This window comes from Mobula birostris, chromosome 5, assembly GCF_030028105.1.
Source record: "Mobula birostris isolate sMobBir1 chromosome 5, sMobBir1.hap1, whole genome shotgun sequence".
NCBI classification, from domain to species: Eukaryota; Metazoa; Chordata; class Chondrichthyes; order Myliobatiformes; family Myliobatidae; genus Mobula; species Mobula birostris.
In genome coordinates, this window is record NC_092374.1 from 33,648,579 (window position 1) to 33,670,207 (window position 21,629).

Genomic DNA, 21,629 nt, shown 5'->3' on the forward strand with positions numbered 1-21,629 from the left:
GGACGCCAGCGATCCACCCCTAACCTCTCATTGGCGGGTGGCGGCATCCTGGAGACGGCATGCTTCCCTCTCATTGGTGATTTGCGAGACCAGCAAACCACTTGCTTTTCTACCATTGGTCAGTTACGATTGTGACCCGTATTAGCAAAATTCAGCTCTTTCATTGGCGGGAGATATCAGTCTCCTGTTCTCTGATTGGTGGATAACTTCTTGCGTATTCCCGGTTATCGATGGGACGAGGTTACGAAGAGTTTAGGCTTGACAGAAGGCTTTGGAAGTGCTGAGAGGCAGCTAGATTTAATTATTTATTTTCTGTTTCGGGTTGGATTTGAGCATGTCGCGGTTACTCAAAGCTTTTCAAGTCCAAGTTCTTCATCGAAAATCGCCATTACAGACAGCTTTAGCAGGACGCTCCCAGTGGATTCCTGCCCGTTGTGTAGGCAGCACACCACCCACCAAACCATCCAAGGAAGGGTGAGTGCTTTCTGAAACCCTGCCTTTGCACGTCTGAAAATGTTCCCGTTTCTGATAGCTCTGCATATAATCTTGATCATATTCAATTTGCACAATTTTTAAATAAAAAGATCTCTTTTTAATCAGTCGCAAAAATATTCTGACCATATTGAAGCCAGTTTTCCTTTCATCTGCGCGCATGTCTGATCGTTTAAATATTGAGTTTCTTTATCATATATCTTGGATTTAATCTCTTAACGTGAAGACCGTAAAACTTAAATGGGGCATTCAGCTGAGCTTAAAATGGGTGATGGTAGCGGGTTAGATCTAATGCTGCGAAGTGTTCTGGAACGAAGAATGAGAAAAGGCCGAATAAACGATAAAGTACAATTCTAAAAGTATTGCTGCCGCAAACCAAATTACGTTTCAGGTAAATCAGTCATAATAAATCTGATTCTGATTTGAAACGGAGTCATTAGAGGTATGTGTGCATAGTTGAAGGTGGCGGGCCAGATTGAGGATGTAGTTAAAATGCAAACGAAGGGTCTCCAGCCGAAGGACCTCGGCCAGAAAAGTCGACTGTACTTTTTTCCATAGATGCTGCCTGGCCTGCTGAGTTCCTCCAGCATTTTGTGTGTGTTGCTTTGGATTTCCAGCATCTGCGGATTCTCTCTTGTTCGCACACGGGATCCTTGTCTTTATGAATGTAGGTGTGAGGTACACTACTGAAGTATTGCGTCCCGTGGGAAAACAGTAAAAGATTCGGAGTGAGTGCCAAAGATATTTAACAAAATTATTCCAGGATGATAGGGTTGGAGTCCTATGGCGGACACCTATAATCATGAAGGATAAAGACAGAATGGATAACGAAAGTTAGAGAGAACATCGGTTTCCATTAATGGTGATTCCAGATCAAGGAGACATACAAAGAAGATGATTGGCCAAAGATGCAAAAATGATATGAGGAAAAGTAATAAAGCCTGCCTTTTCAGGGTTAATATGGAGGTAGGTGCAATTGTAGTGTTCAGCAGGGAGCTGGATAAGTTTCTGAAAGGAAAGTGCAGGGCAATGGAGAACAGGTTGAGGAGTGGGGGTTATGCTTATTGCTAATGCATTATTCAGCACAGGCATGATGGAACAAATAGCCTCCGTCTGTGCTGTAACCATTTGATGTTTCTGTGAAGTATGTAGAAATAATCCACGACTGTAAATTGATCAGGTATAAACTTCTGTCAACAGTTATTACTTCCTTGGACTTGCTCATCCTTTTGCACTGAGGTGCCAGGTTCATTTCTGCATATATACTGTACATCTAGTTGGCACCAACTAAATGAGTTGAAGGGCACATTTATTTTCTGTAGCTCTGTATGCGTAAACATGCAGCAACAGTTTTTAAAGCAAGTTGAGGGTATATTACTTATATACATGTATTGTAAAAGAATAATTACTAGCAAAGTGTAATTGGAAGCATATCAATTGAAACAGTTGCCACACTGAAAATACAAGACCAATTCTTTTGTCCCTTTGTAAATTAGGAAAGAAAATGAGCCACCTTCATCCTCCTTGAAAAAGTGGAAGGATAAAGCTGAAACGGTTATAATTGGAGGTGGTTGTGTCGGTGTTAGCTTGGCTTATCATCTTGCCAAAGCTGGGATGAAAGATGTTGTTTTGCTGGAGAAGTCTGAGCTAACAGCCGGTTCTACTTGGCATGCGGTAAGGAAATTGCCAATTAATTTTCAATCTACTCAGGATTTTCTTTCTAGCATGTTTAGCAGGTCTCAAATCAATATTACCTAATATAAAGCAGAAAATATGGGAAATACTCAGCAGATCATACAGAAAGTGTGAGAATGAAAAGTATCCATTCACCCCAGTAGCTCCCCAACTCGCTGAGTATTTACAGCATTTTCTGTTTTATATGTCATATTTACAGCATCTGCAGTATTTTGCCTTCAGAGAATTTGTTATGTTTTTAGCCTGTTGAAGTAAAATAATCAACCATATCTCCATGGCCCACAGAATGTACAGTGATGGAGTGTTGCAGGGAAGAAGGTCTTGCCTTCACACAGTGCTTTTAACATTTGTAGCACATCCCAAATATCTTCCCGCCATTATATGTAGTGAAATACATTTACAGGAGTCCAGTCCAAGTAAATTAGCAGATATTTTGTAATTACAGCAAGTATTGTCATGCAGCCAGTGGCAATTGATCCTTTTCCATTGGTCATGATAGCTGAAGTGTGAATGTTCGCAAGAACTCAGGGTGAACCAGCTCATGCATCCTTTTCGTCAGCTGATAGCTGAAGGGTTGCGCGATGAGTCAAGTCCTACTTTAGAGGTGATGAGCACACAAATATGCTTCATGCACAAGTCTTAAGAGTGCTGCACTTCCAGGAGTGTCCTCTTGGATTAAACAAATCCATTCCAAAGCTGAAGTGAAGATTGCACTGGTGACATTTTCAGGAAGAGAAACCCTAAAAATAGCTTATCTGGTCATTGCAACATTCCTGCTTTCAACCTGGCTGCTGCTTTTCTTACGACTACATTTCTTGCAACCACATGACTATTATTAAAAGTACTTCAATAGATATGGAGTGCTTGAGACTGTCTGTGAAATACAAAATGCCAGTTTAATACCCAAAGATTGTGCACATTAATTAATTCATTGCAATATGCCAGGTTCAAGTGAGAATGAATTCTGGAAAAGCTTAGGTCTTGTATAATGCTTGGAATATGTTGCCAATCAGTATGGGGGACATGTAAAAAACACGAGGGTAAGGATGAGTTGTTCAGCAATTCATATCTTCCATCCGACCGACTGTTAGCACTAGTATTTATCTTCTCCCTGGGACAGAGCTTTGTACTTGGGGAATAAGTATTACTGAGTTAGTGAGTAGAAGATGCACAGTCATCTCAGAAAGAAAGAGCGAGGGATAGGAGGGATATTTGAATTGTACTTTTTTGCCATCGTATTTTTTGAGATAGGCTTTCAACCACATTCTGGAGTGTAGTATTCTATATGATAACTGGAAACAGTGATATCTTAATTGTTTTCTGTTAACTACTTCTCATTTTTTTTTTGGAGGGGGTATCATGGGGCAACGGCAGACAACTGGCTACCGCGACGGAATCACGTGATTTGATGATCATAAATATTATGGGATTTTGTAAGGAATTGTATCCAGAAATTTTATTTATTGATGTATATAAAAACTATGATATTCCATAATACCTCAAATAAATTTATTCTTTTGTACTTATTGCGCTTTGTATTGCATGTGTGGATCTACTGTAAATATACAGTTTAAAATTTCTATTTATTTTGATGTCAAATGCAAAATGTAATGTGATATTTTTACTTTTTCAGTTTTGCAGAATGTGTTCTAGTGCAGAATGTGCATGTTAAATGCCCCCATTTCTACGTTAACTTTATTAATGAAATCATTAATTAATAAAACATGTCAGTTAAATTGTATTATTGTAAACATTTTTAAATAATGTTATTCTACCACAGCCTGCGTATTTGTTATATTCAGGATAAGTTACTCTACATGTGCCAAACCGTCCTTAGTGAAGTATATATAATGTATCTACTGGTGTATAACCTGCTAAATGAATCTTTCCTATTCTTCATACAATTAAATCTGTATTCTGCCTCATCCTAAAATTTCTTGGGCTTGGACACAAGGCTGAAAGGCCTCTTATACTGTAGATTTCAATGATTGGTTAAATAAAAGTTAATAAAACTGTTGCAAATAGTGATATTCACATCACTAGTACCAGCCTACCCACCATCAAGGAAATATATACGGAAAGATGCTGGAAAGGGGCCAGTGACATCATGAAGGATCCCAAATCCTGCTCATGGACTGTTTGTCCCACTCCCATTAGAGAGTAAGTTATGCAGCATTCACACCAGGACCAAATTTCAAAGTAAATTTATTATCGAAGTCTATATTTGTCACTATATACAACCCTAAGATTTCATTTTCTTGTGGACATTCACAGTAAGTACAAACAAACAAATATAACAAAGGTTGTTATAGCTGGGGGTGGTAATGGGGACACTCCCACCACTTATTAAATGCTCCCAATGGTGTGCACCTCAAATAGCCCCTGACAACCAAGCTCAGCTCCTGGTCTTCACATGTAGCTTACCTAGTAAGCCCAGCAGAACAGTTTCTACTGACAGGAGAAGGGACAAAGACAGGTTACTGGCGACTTAAAACCAGCTGCTTCGGGCTTATGGGGCTTGTTAGCCATGGTTGGCAGCTCATCTAGGAGAAGGAAACCTCCGCTGCCTTGTGCCTATACCCACTCTTGGGTATACTCTGAGGGAAAGGTCCGGAACTGGAGTCCCTAGCGCAGTCCTACATTGAGTTCCATGCTGACTGGCAACTCCTGTGACACTGCTGGTACCAAACTTCCGGTCTCTGCCATTCCTTTGGGTTCATCAGATGCTTGCTACATGGGGAACAGCTTGCTCTCGTACTGCCGGGCTTGCATATCTAGACAGCTAGGACGCAATGGCCATGGTCAACGATGACTGATAGTTCTCAAAATATTGAGTACATGAGATGAAGGATCCTTGAAAGCATGTCTATTGGTTTTGAGAACAGTTCAGTGATGAGGCAAGTGAAGTTGAATGAACTTATCCCCTCTGGTTCAAGAGCCTGATCGTTGAGGGTAACAACTGTTCCTGAACCTGATGGTGTGAGTCCTGATTCTCTTGCACCTCCTTCTTGATTGCAGCAGTGATAAAGGAGCATAGCCTAGATGGTGGGGGTCCTTGATGATGGATGCTGCTTTCCTGCAACGGTGCTCTATTTAGGTATGCTCAGTGTTGGGGAGGGCTTTACCCGTGATGGACTGGGCTGTATCCACTACTTTCTGTAGGCTTTTCCATACCAAGCTGTGATACATCCAGTCAATATACTTCCCACTGCACATCCCCAGAAGTTTCCCAGCTTTTAGATGACATGTTGGATCTTTGCAGACTTCTGAGAAAGAAGAGGCAGTGTCGTGCTTTCTTCGTGATGGCACTTGTGTGTTGGACCCTGGACGAATCCTCTGAAATGGTAACACTGAGGAATTTAAAGTTGCTGACCTTCTCCAATTCTGATCCCCTGATGAGGACTGGCTCAGGGACTTCTGTTTTGCTCCTCCTGTAGTCAGTAATCAGCTCCTTGGTCTTGCTGACATTGAGTGAGAGGTTGTTGTTGTGGCACCACTCAGCCAGATTTTCAATCTCCTGCCCATATGCTTGTTTGGCACCACCTTCGTTTCGGCTAACAACGGTGTTGTCATCAGCAAGCTATGGCAGTGGAGCTGTCATAAGTGTTTATGCCTCATAACTGTCATAAGCCTCACAGTCATAAGTGTAAAGCAAGTCGAGCAGGGGACCAAGCACATGGAATTGTTGTGCACCTGTGCAGATGGAGATGGTGGAGGAGATGTTGTCGCCAATCCAAACTAACTGGGGTCTGCAAGTGAGGGAATGAAGACTCCAGTTACACTAGTATATATTTAAGGTCCCCAAACAGTAAGGCTGATCAACACCACTGTCCACTAGCCCACCCCTCTACGTCCTCAACCATCATTACTTTATCATTTCCTGTCAGGCACCTTATGCACAGACAGTCCTGTACCTACTGTCTCTTATGGGCATATAATCAATCTATGGATATAAGTTGTGTATTTATGTTTATTACATTTTTAAAAATTATTATTGGGTTCCTTATCTTATTGTGATTTGTTTAATGCTGCATCGGATCTGGAGTAACAATTATTTTGTTCTCCTTTATACTTGTGTACTGGTAATGACATTAAACAGTCTTGAAAAGTGTTTGATTATTTCTTGGAAACTTTTACAGTCTAGTTATGCAGAAAGTGTAGCAAAATTGTAAACAGGCACATTTTGCCGAGTAATTATAAGCTCAGATAGCCCTAACTGTTTTCTTTCGCACAAATGGTGACAGATGAATGAATGTGACACAGACTAACTGACAAGGTAGGAAGAAACACTGGAGTGCAAAGTGATATTATCACTTTCCACCATTTCTAATGTGGAAATGGAAGATTCATAAGGGAGGGTGATCAGTACCCCCATTTGGTAAATATATGATAAACAGAGGAGTTGAATGGGAGAAAATTATCAACAAATACTTCAGAATAATATGAGTTAATCATTCTAAAGAGTTAATTAATATTTGACTTTTACCACTTATATTAAAAAAATTGGTGATGAAGAGGCTACAGATGTTGATCAGCTGTAAGTTGGCCAGGCCAAAAGCAGATAGAATTTAATCCTAAGGCATGTGTGCTGATGCAACTTAGAGTTCAAATAAGGGTAAGACATGTACCATAAATGTGAGTATTGAGGAACAAAAGGACCTTGGAGCACAAGTCCAAAGATGCCTGAAATTGATTGCATATGTAGATGGGGTTGCAAACCTTCATTGCATACCTGCAGGGGGGACTTGGGAACGCCATGTAAATCACAGCTGGTGCATTGTATACATTCTGGTCACCACACTATATGAAAGAAGTGATTGCTCTGGAGAGGGTGCAAAAGTAATTTGCTAGGATGTTGGCTGGAATTAAAGTTTAATTATGAACAGGGGCTGAACAAGCTAGGCTTGTTTTCCTTGGAGCAGAGGGGGCAAAGGAGGGACCTGACAGATACTCAAGATTACGAGAGGCAGATAGAGCAGATGGTATGATGCTTTTCCTCATGTGGCAGGTGTCTGAGACCAGAGGGATAGGTTCAAGGTGAAGAGTAAGAGGTTTAGAGGGAATCTAAAGAATATTTTTTCACAAACTATGGCTGCAATTGCCAAGGTGTTCTAGGTTATAGACCAATGGGACTGGGAAATGTTAGTACATTGTTGACATAGTGGTGGTAATCTGAAGGGCCTGTTTCTGTGGTGTATGTCTCCATGACTCTTCATCATGAGACTTAGATTCTAAAATTTTAATTGCATTTTTGGTAATTTTCAGGAATCATTTTGGAATTCAAAGAATTTTTTGGGGGGGGAGTAATTAATTAATTGAAATACAGCGCAGACCAGGACTTTCCAGCCCTTCAGGCCACACTGCCCAGCAACCCCTGACAACCCCGATTTAACCCTAACCTAATCACAGGACAGTTTGCAATGACCAGTTAACCTACCCAGCACGTCTGTGGACTGTGAGAGGAAACCGGAGGATCCAGAGGAAACCCACACATCCCACGGGGAGGATGTAGAGTTTCCTTAGAGAGGACACCGGGATTGAACCGTGAACTCTCACGCCCCGACCTTTAATGGTGCTGTTTTAACTACTACGCTACCAGGGTGAATTATGCTTAAGCATCAAGAGCAGAAGTAAATATGATAACAAAATGTTTGCTAAGTGTATTAATATCATCCAGTGACAAAACAATACAAACAATAAGGTAATTAAAAATCAAATATGACTTTGAGGCTTATTTCCTGAAGGATACATCTGGAAGCAGAAGAATTGTTTTAAGGACGGTGAATTGCGCTGTTTGCTTCAATGACCAACACAGTCCGAGGATGTGCTGGGGGCATCCTGCAAGTGTCACCAGGCTTCCTTCGCCAACACAACATGCCCACGACTTACTAACCCTAACCCTTCGTCGTTGGATGTGAGAGGAAGCCAGAGCACCCAGTCATAGGGAGAACGTACAGATTCCTTAAAGGCAGTGGTGGGAATCAAACCCAGGTCACTGGCACTGCATTATGCTAACCGCTAAGATAAACATATCAATGGTTAGACAACATTCAAAGCCATTTTATTAAAAAAGGACATAAGGACACTGGAAGATGTGAGAATAGAACATTTGAAAGGATGATATCCCGCCTATATTACGGTATATACTATTAAAGTCTGAACAGATGTAGCCTCTGTAGGGGTGACTAGTCGGAGACCTTTAAAATTATGGAAAGTTTCAAAATGATGAGTCTAAAGAGATTTCACATTTGGAAGGCTAAATAAGAGAGCCGCTAATCACTCAGGATAAACTTCTTGAACTGGGAATTTATAAAAAATATACAGCTTGAATCCAGGAGAATGTGTTGCAATAAATAAGAGATTTGTTTGAAGAAAAGCTAATATATAGATAAGAAAAAATACTTTCTCTGATATGATTAAGTAAAGAAGATTGTGAGGTGGATTGAATGGAGCACGAAAGTGATATGGACCACTTGAACTAAATGGCTTAACTGCTCTTTCTTCCACTGTATATAGTTGTACAAAATAACAATGCAAAAGAAACATAATTTTTTAATTTAATCTCTTGAATCTGTATTCTGTTTCACTTGATTCCAGCTGTGTTGCAAGATCTGATATTAATTGGAACATTGTTTGAATTATTTGAGCTAATGCTTTGAGTCCAAAGCTCCTGGGATGAGCTAAATTAGACTGGAACTTGAAAAATGTTTCAAGAGAGTTAGTTTATGAAATCCTATCTAAAGCATTCAGTATAGTGAATTGGAAGAGCATATTTGTTGTGATCTGCAGATTCTGATACAGTAACAAATAATCTGCTGAAGGAATTCAGCTGCTTGAGCAGCATCTGTGGGAGAAAAAGAATTGCCAACTTTTTGGATTGAAATCTTCCCACAGATGCTGCTTGACTTGCTGAGTTCTGAAGAGCAGATTATTGCTCCACACTCCATCATCTGCTGTCTCTTGTATCTACAAGAATACAGTTTCTGTTCTATGTGCACATCGAAATAACTAAGTAATTTTCATTATTTAGCACCTTTCACTTGCACAGTTTATACAAAAGTTCCTTAAAAGTCACTGAATCGCTTTTGAGATGTGGTAATAATTCTATCAGCCAGTGTAGAAGTCAGTTTCTACAAATACCAGTGAAATGAACAAATGGATCATTGGTTCTGGAGGATACTCTTGGATAAATGGGCAAAAGTAGGAATCTCCTGCTCTTTCAAGCATTTTTCCTTTCACATAAAATGTAGGGGACCTAACACTTTTAGTAGCTTTACTTCCTGACTAGGTGATAATCCTCAGAAGTTGAAATGCAAGAGGCTGTCAATACTGGAGTCAGGAGTAACAAGCAATCTGTTGCAGGAATGTAGGAGGAGAGGAATGGTCAACCTTTGGGTCAAAACCCAGCACCAGGATTTTGACCCAGTAGATTGTGGAAATCCCAGAAGCATTATTCTAGATTGCATTGAGTTAGACTTGTTAGATTTATAGGAGAGCATGCGGTCATTAAGCCAAACTGGCATTGTTACTGTCCCTGATTGACCTTGAGGCTGCCATGGTTATCGGTTACAGTACACATTTGAAAATCAAAATTATAGGTTATTTTATTGAAATGGAAATAATAACAACAATTCTCATTGGATTTCACTAACCCTCCTACTGTATTTCATTGGTTTTCACAAACTATGGTATGTTTGAATTTGGAAAGAATTAGAAGTGCGGTTTATGACCTTTCTATTAGATTTGAAAAAACTTGGAGGCCATTCATTCAGCATTTTCATTTGATGTAATTTGACCATTTCCAAACTTGTTTTATTTCTCTGTACTGTTGGTTGAGAGGAATGGAGTCGTTGAAACTAAGGTTTTCTTTTTTCCCCATTTTCAACTTGTTAGTATTGCCCAAGTCTTTTAGTTTAGTTTACTAATTCTGTTTAGTTTAGTTTTTTTTTGGGATGGGGTTTGTTTTTTTTCTAATATTTTTCTTTTTCATAAATTTTCTTCAGTTTTTTTTTGCTTTGTATTACTCATTGTTATTCTACCCGATTGGGAGTTTCATCAATTTATACTATATGGTTTTACAATTATTCCTTTTAACTGTAACAATGTATCTCCTACTACTTGTATTTTTGTTTTGTTATGTTTTCATTTTATGAAATTAATAAAAAGATTGAAAAAGGATTTCACAACACTATTGCTATGTTTTCAGGAGAATCCCATTGAATTTTTTGTATAGAATTACCCATTTTAACACATTGACTGTATTACAATAATGAACAACGAAGAATATGATATGCATATTGCTAGGCTTCAAGGATGAAGAGGCTGATATGAATGTTTCTTTAATAATTTGGCATTCAAAATTAAAGAGAGGCATTCAATTTACAATGATACTATGAAAATGAATATTATTTTGAATGTTAATTCTTTATAAATTAAATGCATATTTATATACCCTAATGACAAACCACCAACAGACACATTTTGTTCAAATTTGCTTCTACAAATTTAGGCCTTAAACTCAAACATTTTATCTTCTTTCAGGCTGGTTTAACTACATATTTTCATCCTGGAATCAATTTAAAGAAAATTCATCATTACAGCATCAAATTGTATGAAAGTTTGGAGGAAGAGACAGGACAGATAAGTGTCTTCATTAACCAATGAGGTTCTTCTCCATTTATTGTGTAATTGTACAGTTGATACCATATTCTTGACCACTCAGAAAAGCCTGTGACCCATCAAAATTCATTCTGAAAAGGAGTCCGTAAAGAAGGCTATCAAAAATTACAGGGGGATCTAGATGTACTGGGTAAGTGGGCTGAGGATTAGCAAAGAGTTTTCAATTCTGCTGCATTCAATTGTGTTGCATTATGAGAAATCAAACCATGGTAGGACTTTTACAGCGAATAGTCAAAACCTGGAGAGCGTTGTGGAACAGAGGGATTTAGAACTACGAGCACATAGTATGCTAAAAGCAACATTGCAGGTAGACAGGGTGGTGAATAAGACATTTGGCATCTGGCCTTCATCAGTCAGGGCATTGGCTTTGGAGGTTGGGATATTATTACTGAGACTCCACCTGCAGTATTGTGTACAGTTTTCATCACCCTGTTTCAGAAAAGACATCATTAAACTGGATCAAATACAGAAGAGATTTATGAGGATGCTGCCAGGAACTGGAGCCCCAGGTCAGTCAGGGAAGGATCGGATCAGAATGTAGATGTCAGGGAAGGTGTTGAAAGACAAAATCAAAATAACAGGCATGATGGGTCAGATAGTTTGAAGTATGCATATTTTAATGTTAAGAGAATTATGGGTAAGGGTGACGAACTTAGAGCATTGAACAGTACGTGGAACTACGATGTTGTAGCCATCACTGAAAGGGCAGGAATGGGTGATAATGTATCAAGTTTTCAAAGATTTAGAAATGATAGAGGAGGATGTAAAAGAGGAGGAGGGGAGTTACGCTACTAATCAGGGACAATATCACAGCTGCACTCAGGGGAGACATAATGGAGGGGTCAAACACTGAGTCCATTTGGGTAGAACTCAGGAATAGGAAGGGTGTAATCTCACTGATGGGATTGTACTACAGACCCCCTAATAGCCACTAGGACATTGAAGAACAGATATGTAATCAGATTAAGGAAATGTGTAAAAATAATAGGGTTGTTATGGAGGATTTCAACTTCCCTAATATAAACTGGGACCTTCCTAATATAAGCATTTTAGGTGGGGCTGATTTTAAGTGTATCCAGGAAGGTTTCTTAAACGAATATGTGGACAATCCAACAAGAGGAGGGGCCGTACTGGACCTGGTGTTGGGTAATGAGCCTGGACAGGTGACTGACTTTTCAGTCGATGAACAATTAGGGACCAGTGAACACAACTCAATAACTTTCATGATAGCTATATATAAGGATAGGTATGGTCCTTGTGGGAGATTTTTAAACTGGAGTAGGACAAATTACGAGGGCATTAGGTAGGAATTAAGAAGTGTTAATTGGGAACACCTTTTCTCTGGCAAGTCCACACAGATATGTTTAAAGATCAATTGTACGGAGTGCAAGAAAGTTGTGTTCCTGTTGGAAGATCAGAGAACCTTGGATGCCTAGAGAGGTGATGAATTTAGTCAAGAAGAAAAATGGAAAGTACATAAAGGTTCAGAAGTTAGGATCAAACAAAGCACATGAGGAGTATGAAAAAGCCAGAAAAGAAATCAAGAAGGGAATTAGGAAGGTCAGGAGGGGCCATGAAAATGCTTGGCAAGTAGGATTAAGGTCAATCCCAACGTATTCTATACACACATCAAGAGGAAGAGGATAACTAGGGAGAGGGTGGAACCACTCAAGGATAAAGTGGGGGAGCATTTGCTTGGATGCAGAGAATGTGAGTGACGTACTTATTGAGTACTTTGCTTCAGTATTTACCAAGGAAAGGGATATGGAGGACCAGGAGATCTATGCTGAATGTATAAATATGTAAGGGTGTTTAGAAGCTAAGGAGGAGGAACTGCTGGGCCTCCTAATGAGTATTAAGGTGGATAAGTCCTCATGGCCTGATGGGATTTACCCCAGGTTATTGAAGGAGGCAAGAGTCAAGATTGCTGGGCCCTTGACCAGTATCTTTGTGTCCTCCATAGCCTTGGAGGACTGGCGAGTGCTGTACCTCTATGTAACGCCTTGGTTAAGATATTTACTGTTATGCTGTAGGTATTTCATTTTAGCAGCTCTGTAAGAGCAGTTTGTTCAGCTTCCAGCTTGTTTGGGTTTGAGCTAAGATAAGAGGCTTGTTATTCAACTTAGGAATGTGCTGTCAGCCAATCAGGATAGTGGAACTGGGAGAAGGTTCTGGAGAACGCTGGGTTGAGGGTCTTTGTTGCCGTGAGCTGGAAGAAGGTGGGGGAAAGGATGGCTGAGGATGTTGTCCCTGTTGCACAAGGTGCTTTGTGCAGATGAATGCCTTCAAGAAGGAAGAACCAATACTCCTGTAGGAGACCCGCTTGTTTGAGATGGATTTTGAGTGATGTTCAGAAGGTGGTATGTGCTTTCACACAGACCAAGGATCCAGCGTGAGAGTGACAGACAAGCTCAGGATTTGAGCTCCAACTTAAGTGCACGTTTGACTGTTTAAGAGTAATGGGCCCTTTTTGTTTTTTTTCTTTCTTTCATTTAATAACTGCTTGTTTAAATTAACATTCTTAAATATACTTTATGAATTGTATGCAATGTATGATCTGTTATTTCTTGCTGGAGGGCAGTAAATCATACAGCAATCACACAGACACGTGTTTGGGTGGGCAAGACATCCCAACCTCATGGATTTGGTGGGACCAAAGTTGTATACATTCTAGACATACGAAGACGGAGAAAGATGGGTTTATCACTGCAAAATTTAGTGGCTGTTAACAAGGGGCTAACAAGCTGGTTTTCCAGAGATGCCCAGAAAAAGGATGTTTCATTTATTTAAGAAGGGAACAAGGGAAAATCCTTGGAGCTATAGAACTATAGTCTCACATCAGCTGTAGGGAAATTGCTGGAGAAAATTCTTAAGGGATAGGATATATGAGTATTTGGACTCCCATGGTCTAGTTAGGGAGAGGCGGCATGGCTTTGCGCCTGGAAGGTTGTACCTTACCAACTTGATTGAGTTTCTTGACAAGGTGATGAGAGTGATTGATGAGGGGAGGGCAGTGAATGTTGCCTACATGGATTTTAGTAAAGTGTTTGACAAAGTCCCTCATGGAACGCTAATCAAGAAGATTAAGATGCATGGAGTCTGTGGCAAATTGGCTGTTTGGATTCAGAACTGGCTTCTGCATAGAAGACAGAGGGTAGTGGTTAAATGGATTTACTCGAGCTGAAGATCTGTAATTAGTGGTGTTCCATAGGGGTCTGTGCTGGGATCTCTGCTGTTTCTAATGTATATAAGTGACCTGGATGAAAATGTAGATGGGTGGGTTAGTAAATTTGTGGATGATATCAAGATTGGTGGAGCGTAAAAGACTGGCAAAGACTTTAGTATGATACAAATGAGTTGCAGATATGGGCAGAGAAATGGCAGATGAAGTTTAACCCAGATAAGTGTGAGGTATTGCATTTCAGTAGGGCAAGTGGAAGGAGACAGTACACAAGTAAAGGTAAGATCCTTGACAGTGTTGTTGAGCAGAGAGATCTTGGGATCCAAGTTTATAGTTCCTTGAAAGTGGCTACACAGGTCGATAAGGTGGTTAAGGCGGCTTATGGAATGCTTGCTGTTGTTAGTCAAGGCACTGATTTCAAATGTCAGAGGTTACTTTGCAACTTTATAAACCTCTGGTTAGTTCACATCTGGAGTATTGTGTTCATTTCTAGTCGCCCCACTATAGGAAGCATGTTGAGGCTTTGGAGAGGGTGCAGAAGAGGTTTACCACGATGTTGCCTGGGTTAGAGGGCATGTGCTATCATGAAAACAACCTGGGTTGTTTTCTCTGGAGCATCAGAGGCCGAGGGGAGATCTGATAGAGGTTTTCAAGATTATGAGGGGCATAGATGGAGTAGACAGGGAGTATCAGTTTCCCAGGGTTGAAATGTCTAACACCAGAGGACATGCATTGAAGGTGAGAGGAGGCAGGTTTAAGAAGGGTGTGAGGTATAAGTTCTTAATCAGAGTCGTAGATGCTTGGAATGTACTGCCTGATAAAATCAAATACATTAGAGGATTTTAAGAGACATCTGGATAGGCACATGGATGTGAGGACGATGGAGGGATATGGACGTGGTGTAGGTAGGAAGGATTAATGTTTGGGTGATTTTGATTGTTCTTTAGCTGGTTCCGCACAACACTGTGTGCCTAATGGGTTGTTCCTATGCTTTCCTGTTCTATATAATAAAGGAAATAAGGCTGGAGAGAGGAAGCACTGGAAGAAACATCAGGCTAATTTTTAAGAATATTTGGTGCAAGCAAGTGGCAAAAGGAGACATATTCAAGTAGCCGAGGGTTAACAAATAAACAAAACTGAACCTTCATGTGCTTCGAGGTCATAGAGGAAACTATAGATTTCTCCTCAGCTTTATAGTTAAATTTCCGATGTATGGCTGCTGATGCAGAGGGATGGTAGAGGATGTCTGAAATATTAAAGGAAGTAGATTGAAAGTAATTGTACCAGTAATAATGGACTGAGCACAAATACTGTATTTTAAAATGCTGTAATCAAATTTAATCATGCCTTTACTTCTACAATCAGAGACAATTGTGTTCACAAATTGGAAAATAATTAACACCACTACTTAGAATGAGGCGTATATGGAAAATCACAGCCTACAAAGCTTCCCATCAGCCATGGGTGAGTTACAGTGGGGAGAGCACATTGGAAGTGCATCGGATTCCATAAAGAATCACACTTCTCCTTAGGTATCCCTGTCCTGTGCCAGAACAGAGGAAGATGTTAAATACTTCATTTGAAACAAGATCCTGCAATTCATGGAGAATCCCTTTCTGATTTTGGTGAATCCCTTTCAGCCTTTTGAGTGGATTCTAGCCCACAGGGTAGCAAGGGCACACCACCGTCACAGTCTGTTATGTCACGTAGTTTTTACAGATTATTTGCTGGTTTCTCAGTTAGGCTGCTAGTTAATCTCAGGATATTTCGGTAATGTTGTTTTGTCTCTGGAAAGAAGATTTTCAGCTAATTAAAATATTTTGCTGATGTCTTTCTGTTGCTGGCCATTTTACAAGTAAGGTGACTATTGCCGTACTGCCATTATGATGGGTGCGTAGGACATTGTACAGGAAGCATTTTAAAAGTTAGTGCATTTGCAGTATCAGAGTGGCTGGCTCTGACAGTGTAAGGCAGCTAACACAGGTTGAGCACCCTGATCCAAAATTCCAAAATCCAAAACCCTCTGAAATCCTGGAATTGTTTTGAGCGTTGAAATGACATCACAAATGGAAAATTCCTCAAGGCGCTGGGAAGACTCTCAGGAGATGCACTAGTTTCCCCGCACCACAGTCAGTTCTGAGAAGTGACCTTACATATGTACTGAACAGAAGTTCATGGAAAATAGAAAAAGACTGCATTAAGCGAAAAATGAAGATCTCACACTCATGTGAACTCATTGATGTCAGAGTGAATATATGCCGCTTAATGGTATGCTGATTATGAAACAGGCAAATGTCTATCACGACAAACTGAAAATTGAAGGTAATTGTGAATATTCAGCATGCTGGTTGCAGAAATCTAAGAAAAGGCATTACATTTTTAAAGATTTGTGGTGATAAAGTGTCTGCTGATCACAAAGCAGAGAGAAATTTTTTGATTGTCGCTGATGAAATTCTAAGATGCTGAACAGCCACGTCAGTATATATGTGTGATGAATACACATAAGACACAGACTGTAACACATAGAGTCGGGAGTAAAGGCGATGTCAAACAGCCATTGACTGTTCACCTGGGCAGCTGAGGTAGTGATAGCTTATGTTTCTGATGGTTCAATGTATATGTTATTGTTTTATGCATAAAATGATTACAATATAATATAGATAATAGAACTGCCTCCAGGGTAGTCATAGTCATAGTCATAGTCATGGTCATACTTTATTAATCCCGGGGGAAATTGGTTTTTGTTACAGTTGCTCCATAAATAATAAATAGTAATAGAACCATAAATAGTTGAATAGTAATATGTAAATTATGCCAATAAATTACGAAATAAGTCCAGGACCAGCCTATTGGCTCAGGATGTCTGCCCCTCCAAGGGAGGAGTTGTAAAGTTTGATGGCCACAGGCAGGAATGACTTCCTATGACGCTCAGTGCTGCATCTCGGTGGAATAAGTCTCTGGCTGAATGTACTCCTGTGCCCACCCAGTACATTATGTAGTGGATGGGAGACATTGACCAAGATGGCATGCAACTTAGACAGCATCCTCTTTTCAGACACCACTGTGAGAGAGTCCAGTTCCATCCCCACGACATCACTGGCCTTACAAATGAGTATATGTATAAGCTGTATATTCAATGTAAATGGATTTCATGTTTAGACTTGAGTCCTATCCTCAAGTTATCTCATTAGATAAATTCAAATATTCCAAAATCTGAAAAAATCCGAAACACTTCCGGCCCCAAGCTTTTCGGATAAGGGTTGCTCAAACTGTAGTAGAACTGATAGCACAGCAAGCCTTTATTTACAACATATAATTTCTTGTTTGTATTTTTTTAAGTTGCATGAAAATAAATAAAAGGCTCCTCAAATTAATCATGCCTTGGTATGATTTCCATAGGCAGTTGGCTTCCATCAGCCGGGCAGTCTCCGAATTGCTACCACCCAGACCAGAGTGGATGAATTTCATTACCAGATGACCCGGACACGGTGGAATGTGACACCACAATTCATGATTGGCCCTGAAAAGGTGCAGGAACTCTTCCCTTTGATAAATATTGACAAGGTAAACTGGCACTTTGTTGACTTCATATTAATCAATTATTTTGCTGACGTACCATTTGTCTTCTGCAGTCTCTCGACCTTGAATTATTTAATTTTTGTAACTGATTTTGAAAATTATTGGAAAGCTTTACTTGGAAGTGTCATTGCACTGCTTTGCAAAGTAATTTTACCTTCCCTTTCCGAAGTGACCTTTTGTATCAAATAACTAAAAACATGTTATGTAAATGTTTACTACAGATGTTTTCTCCATGAAATGTGATAAGGAACAGGGTACATGGGTTGGAATCTACATTCAGCATATTTGGGAAGTCAGCTGAGTGCAGCTTGCTAAAATGTATCTTCACCATTGTCTTACCTTCTGAATTATGTCAGAAAATACTTTTATGTTTACTGTATTTCTATGACATTAATTGTGATGTAAAAGAAATGATCACCTCCCACTACTGCATCATAAATTGTAATTTTTTCCCCTTCATTTTAAAAATTGATTTGTGGGAAATTGATGCTGCTGACAAGATCACCATTTCTTATTCCACCTTAATTGCCTTGGGGAAGGTTGGGGTGAGCAGTCATCTTGAACTGTTGTAGTCCATATGGTGAAGGTATTTCTAGAGGAACCGGCAGGCAGTTTCAGGAATTTGTCAAGTGACATTGAAAGGCTTTTACTTTTAAAATCTAGGCAGTCCAAAGGTATTCTTTCACAGGAGGTAACAAAGTGATCGTATTCTGTTTTCGTTTCAAGGAAACTGTTAAGGTTTCTTCCTGTGAAATTATCTGTTTTAAAGTGCTATGAATATAAAAATAATCAGAGAATAATGCTATCTTTGGCTACCAGTACTACACGTGCAACAGTGTTGACTGCTGGTTGAACCCATCTTCTACACTTTCAAACCACACTTCTTTCTCTATTGGAATGTCAGGGTGGAGTTGGATGTGGAGGTGTGGATATACCTTGTCCCTTCCCATGATACCATGTGGAAAGACGTAATCATGTCAACAAAGGATCCTTTCACAGTATTTTAGTATTGGTGTTGTTACTGGTTTATTATTGTCTCATAATAATAAAGCAATAGCAGGGTGGAGATACGTCTCTACCAAAGGAGGTGTAAGGCACTTCTTCCCTCCGCTAGCCATGGGAGCAGGTCGTGTGAGCAGCTGGTGCACATCACAAGTTCTAGTTATGCAACCACTGATGCCAAGCAGACAGTCTCTGAAGAGTATTGATTATGGTTGGGGTCACCTGTTTTGTAAAGACACTGCCCCGAAGAAGGCAATGGCAAATTACCTCTGCAGAAAAATTTACCAAGACAGCCATAGTCATGGAAATACCATGATCGCCCATGTCATGTGGTATGGAATATAATGAATGAATAATTGTCAGATATGTATACTGAGATACAGTGAAAAACTTGTCTTGCATGCTGTTGTAGAGTCATAGAGTCTCTGAGCACTACAGCACAGAAGCTGGATCTTTGGTCAACAATTATCCTGCCTAATCCCTTTCGTCTTGTACCCAGACCATAGCGCTCCATGCACCTCCCACCTCCCATCCATCTACTTATCCAAGCTGCTCTTAAACGTTGCGTTCTAACCTTGCATCCACTGATCTGCTGGCAGCTCATTCCACACTCCCGCCATCCTCTAAGTGAAGGAGTTCCCGTCAATTACTCCCTAAATATTTCACCTTTCACCTCTGACCCATTAGTTCTAGTCTCATCCAAACTCAGTGGAAAAAGCCTTTTTGCAGTTACCCCACAGTATCTATACCCCTCATAATTTGTACGCCTTTATTAAATCTCCCCTCAGTCTTCCATGCTCCAGAGAATAAAATCCTAACCTATTCAACTTTATCTTTCACACAGAGCAAATCATTACACAGGGCATTGATGTACTGTAAGTTAAAGCAATGATGTGATGTGATGGACTTTCCTTGTGGTAAATGTCAGCACTGTTCTGATACAAGTCTGGCAGCTAGATTAAGATGAGAAGTTTTGAGTGCTATGTGTAAGATACGAAAAAACCAGGTGATCCCATTGCCCTTAAGAAATTAAATTTTTAAAGAAGATGTTAGTCTTACTCAGAGTTTTACATACAACACTTTTCAGATGGATGTGGTTATGTTACATGCTATCCTCTAGGTCCTGGCTGGATTATATAACCCTGGAGATGGCCACATTGATCCTTATTCTCTCACCATGGCTTTGGCAGTTGGAGCACGTCTCTATGGGGCTGAGTTATATTATCCTGCTGCAGTAACCGGTCTTTCACAAAGATCTGATGGGACATGGAATGTGGAGACAGTAAAGGGAGAAATTCACGCTAACCGAATTGTGAACTGTGCAGGTATGGTGCTATCTCCATATTGAAGAGTAAATTCAATCTAGAATCATACAGACTGCAGTGTTTCTTGATTGTTGTCGTACATTGTTTTACAACTGGAGATAAGATATGATTGCATACCGTGTTAGCAATCTATAGGTTCCTCAGAACCATGGACAATTGATTTTGTTATGTATTAAGGTGGCATACATCTTGCCTGCCTTCCTCAGTGATCCTGGTTTATTCCCCTTAAGTGGGGCAATACAAAAATAAATCCCTCCCTCAGCCTTGGGAGGTTCAGTGCATGATCCTAGTCTAGACTTTTAAGGTATGTCTCACAATTGCAGTTCAGCTGACCTCCTATGCTGTGGATGAAGTCAGCTATCCTGATACAGCCTTTTGGATCGGTGCAGAGAGTTCCTAGGCAATCTTCTCCCTTTTTGGACATGGAAGAATGCTGAAAACTAATCTTTGACTCCTTTAAGACACTGTTGCTGGAGTTAATGATAAGAATATGTTAGAAGGGCCAAGAATTCAATATGAGTATACTGTAATTGATTTACTTATTAAGTTATTATTATTATTTTATTATTTTTTTCTTCTTTTTCTACATTATGTATTGCATTGAACTGCTGCTGCTAAGTTAACAGATTTCACAACACATGCTGATGATAATAAACCTGATTCTGATTCTGAATTTTCAATTGCATATCTTGAAACTACGGTGTTTTGGAAGAACATTTTAATAAGTTGTTATCTGTTGGTATAGCCAAGTAGGTCCTCTATCAACCTTGATATGAAGGGTAAATACAAATATTTTGACTTGACTTTAAGTTGGAAGTACAGCTGTTTAGATCCACAAATCAGAAATGGTTGGTTGGAAGAATTGTTGTTATTGGGTCATTGATAGCAGTTTATTGTCGAGCTTGGCAAAATATGTCTCAAAGGAGTTAGTGTATATTTAAAATGATTGTTCTCAAAATTACTCGTGGAACGTTTTGTATTTAACTTTCATTTAATCACAACAAGAGTCCAGATTTTTAGGATCAGAAATTGGCCATTCGATGTGTGAAATAGATGTGTGAAGACAGGGATAATTTATTGAGTTAATATCAGTGGCAACGTAACATCAAAATACAATCTTCTTGTTGATTTTTTTAATTGAACTGGCAAATACATTGTTGTAAGAAGAAGTTCACCGGGTGTAAAAAAGGATGCAAAAAAGAGTACTCTTTTAAAAAGTATTTATCTGTGAATATCTACGTCCCTGGAAGGCCATCAATAATTGTCCTTGAGACAGAATCATAGAAATCTACAGCATATCACAGGCCCTTCAGTCCACGATGTTGTGCCGACCATGTAACCTACTCTAGAAGCTGCCTAGAATTACCCTACTGCATAGCCCTCTATTTTTGTACCTATTTTTGTGTACCTATCTAAGAGTCTCTTAAAAGACCCAATTGTATCTGCCTCTACCACTGTCGCTGGCCTGGCATTCCACACACCCAAAGCATCTTAAATCTGTGCCCCCTCCTGTTAGCCATTTTAGCCCTGGGAAAAAGCCTCTGGCTATCCACATGATCAATGCTTCTCATCACCTTCACTGTGGAGAAGATTTCTCCCAAAATTCATTTCGGTAGGGCATTGTGGTGATGACTGGAGTGGGGTGGGGTGGGGAGGGCGACAGTATATTAGTCATT

General features: G+C 39.8%; 1 protein-coding gene across 1 annotated transcript in view; it reads left to right on the forward strand.

The window, feature by feature from the left end:
- Positions 1–233: 233 nt before the first annotated feature.
- The window catches only part of dmgdh (dimethylglycine dehydrogenase), a 124,980-nt gene continuing 103,584 nt past the window's right edge, over positions 234–21,629 (forward strand). Inside the window, exons 1-5 of the mRNA XM_072257839.1 lie at positions 234–474; positions 1,989–2,166; positions 10,729–10,831; positions 17,451–17,611; positions 19,749–19,953. Coding sequence (XP_072113940.1) covers positions 335–474; positions 1,989–2,166; positions 10,729–10,831; positions 17,451–17,611; positions 19,749–19,953 — 787 coding nt within the window. The 5' untranslated portion in view covers positions 234–334. The remainder of the gene's footprint in view (positions 475–1,988; positions 2,167–10,728; positions 10,832–17,450; positions 17,612–19,748; positions 19,954–21,629) is intronic.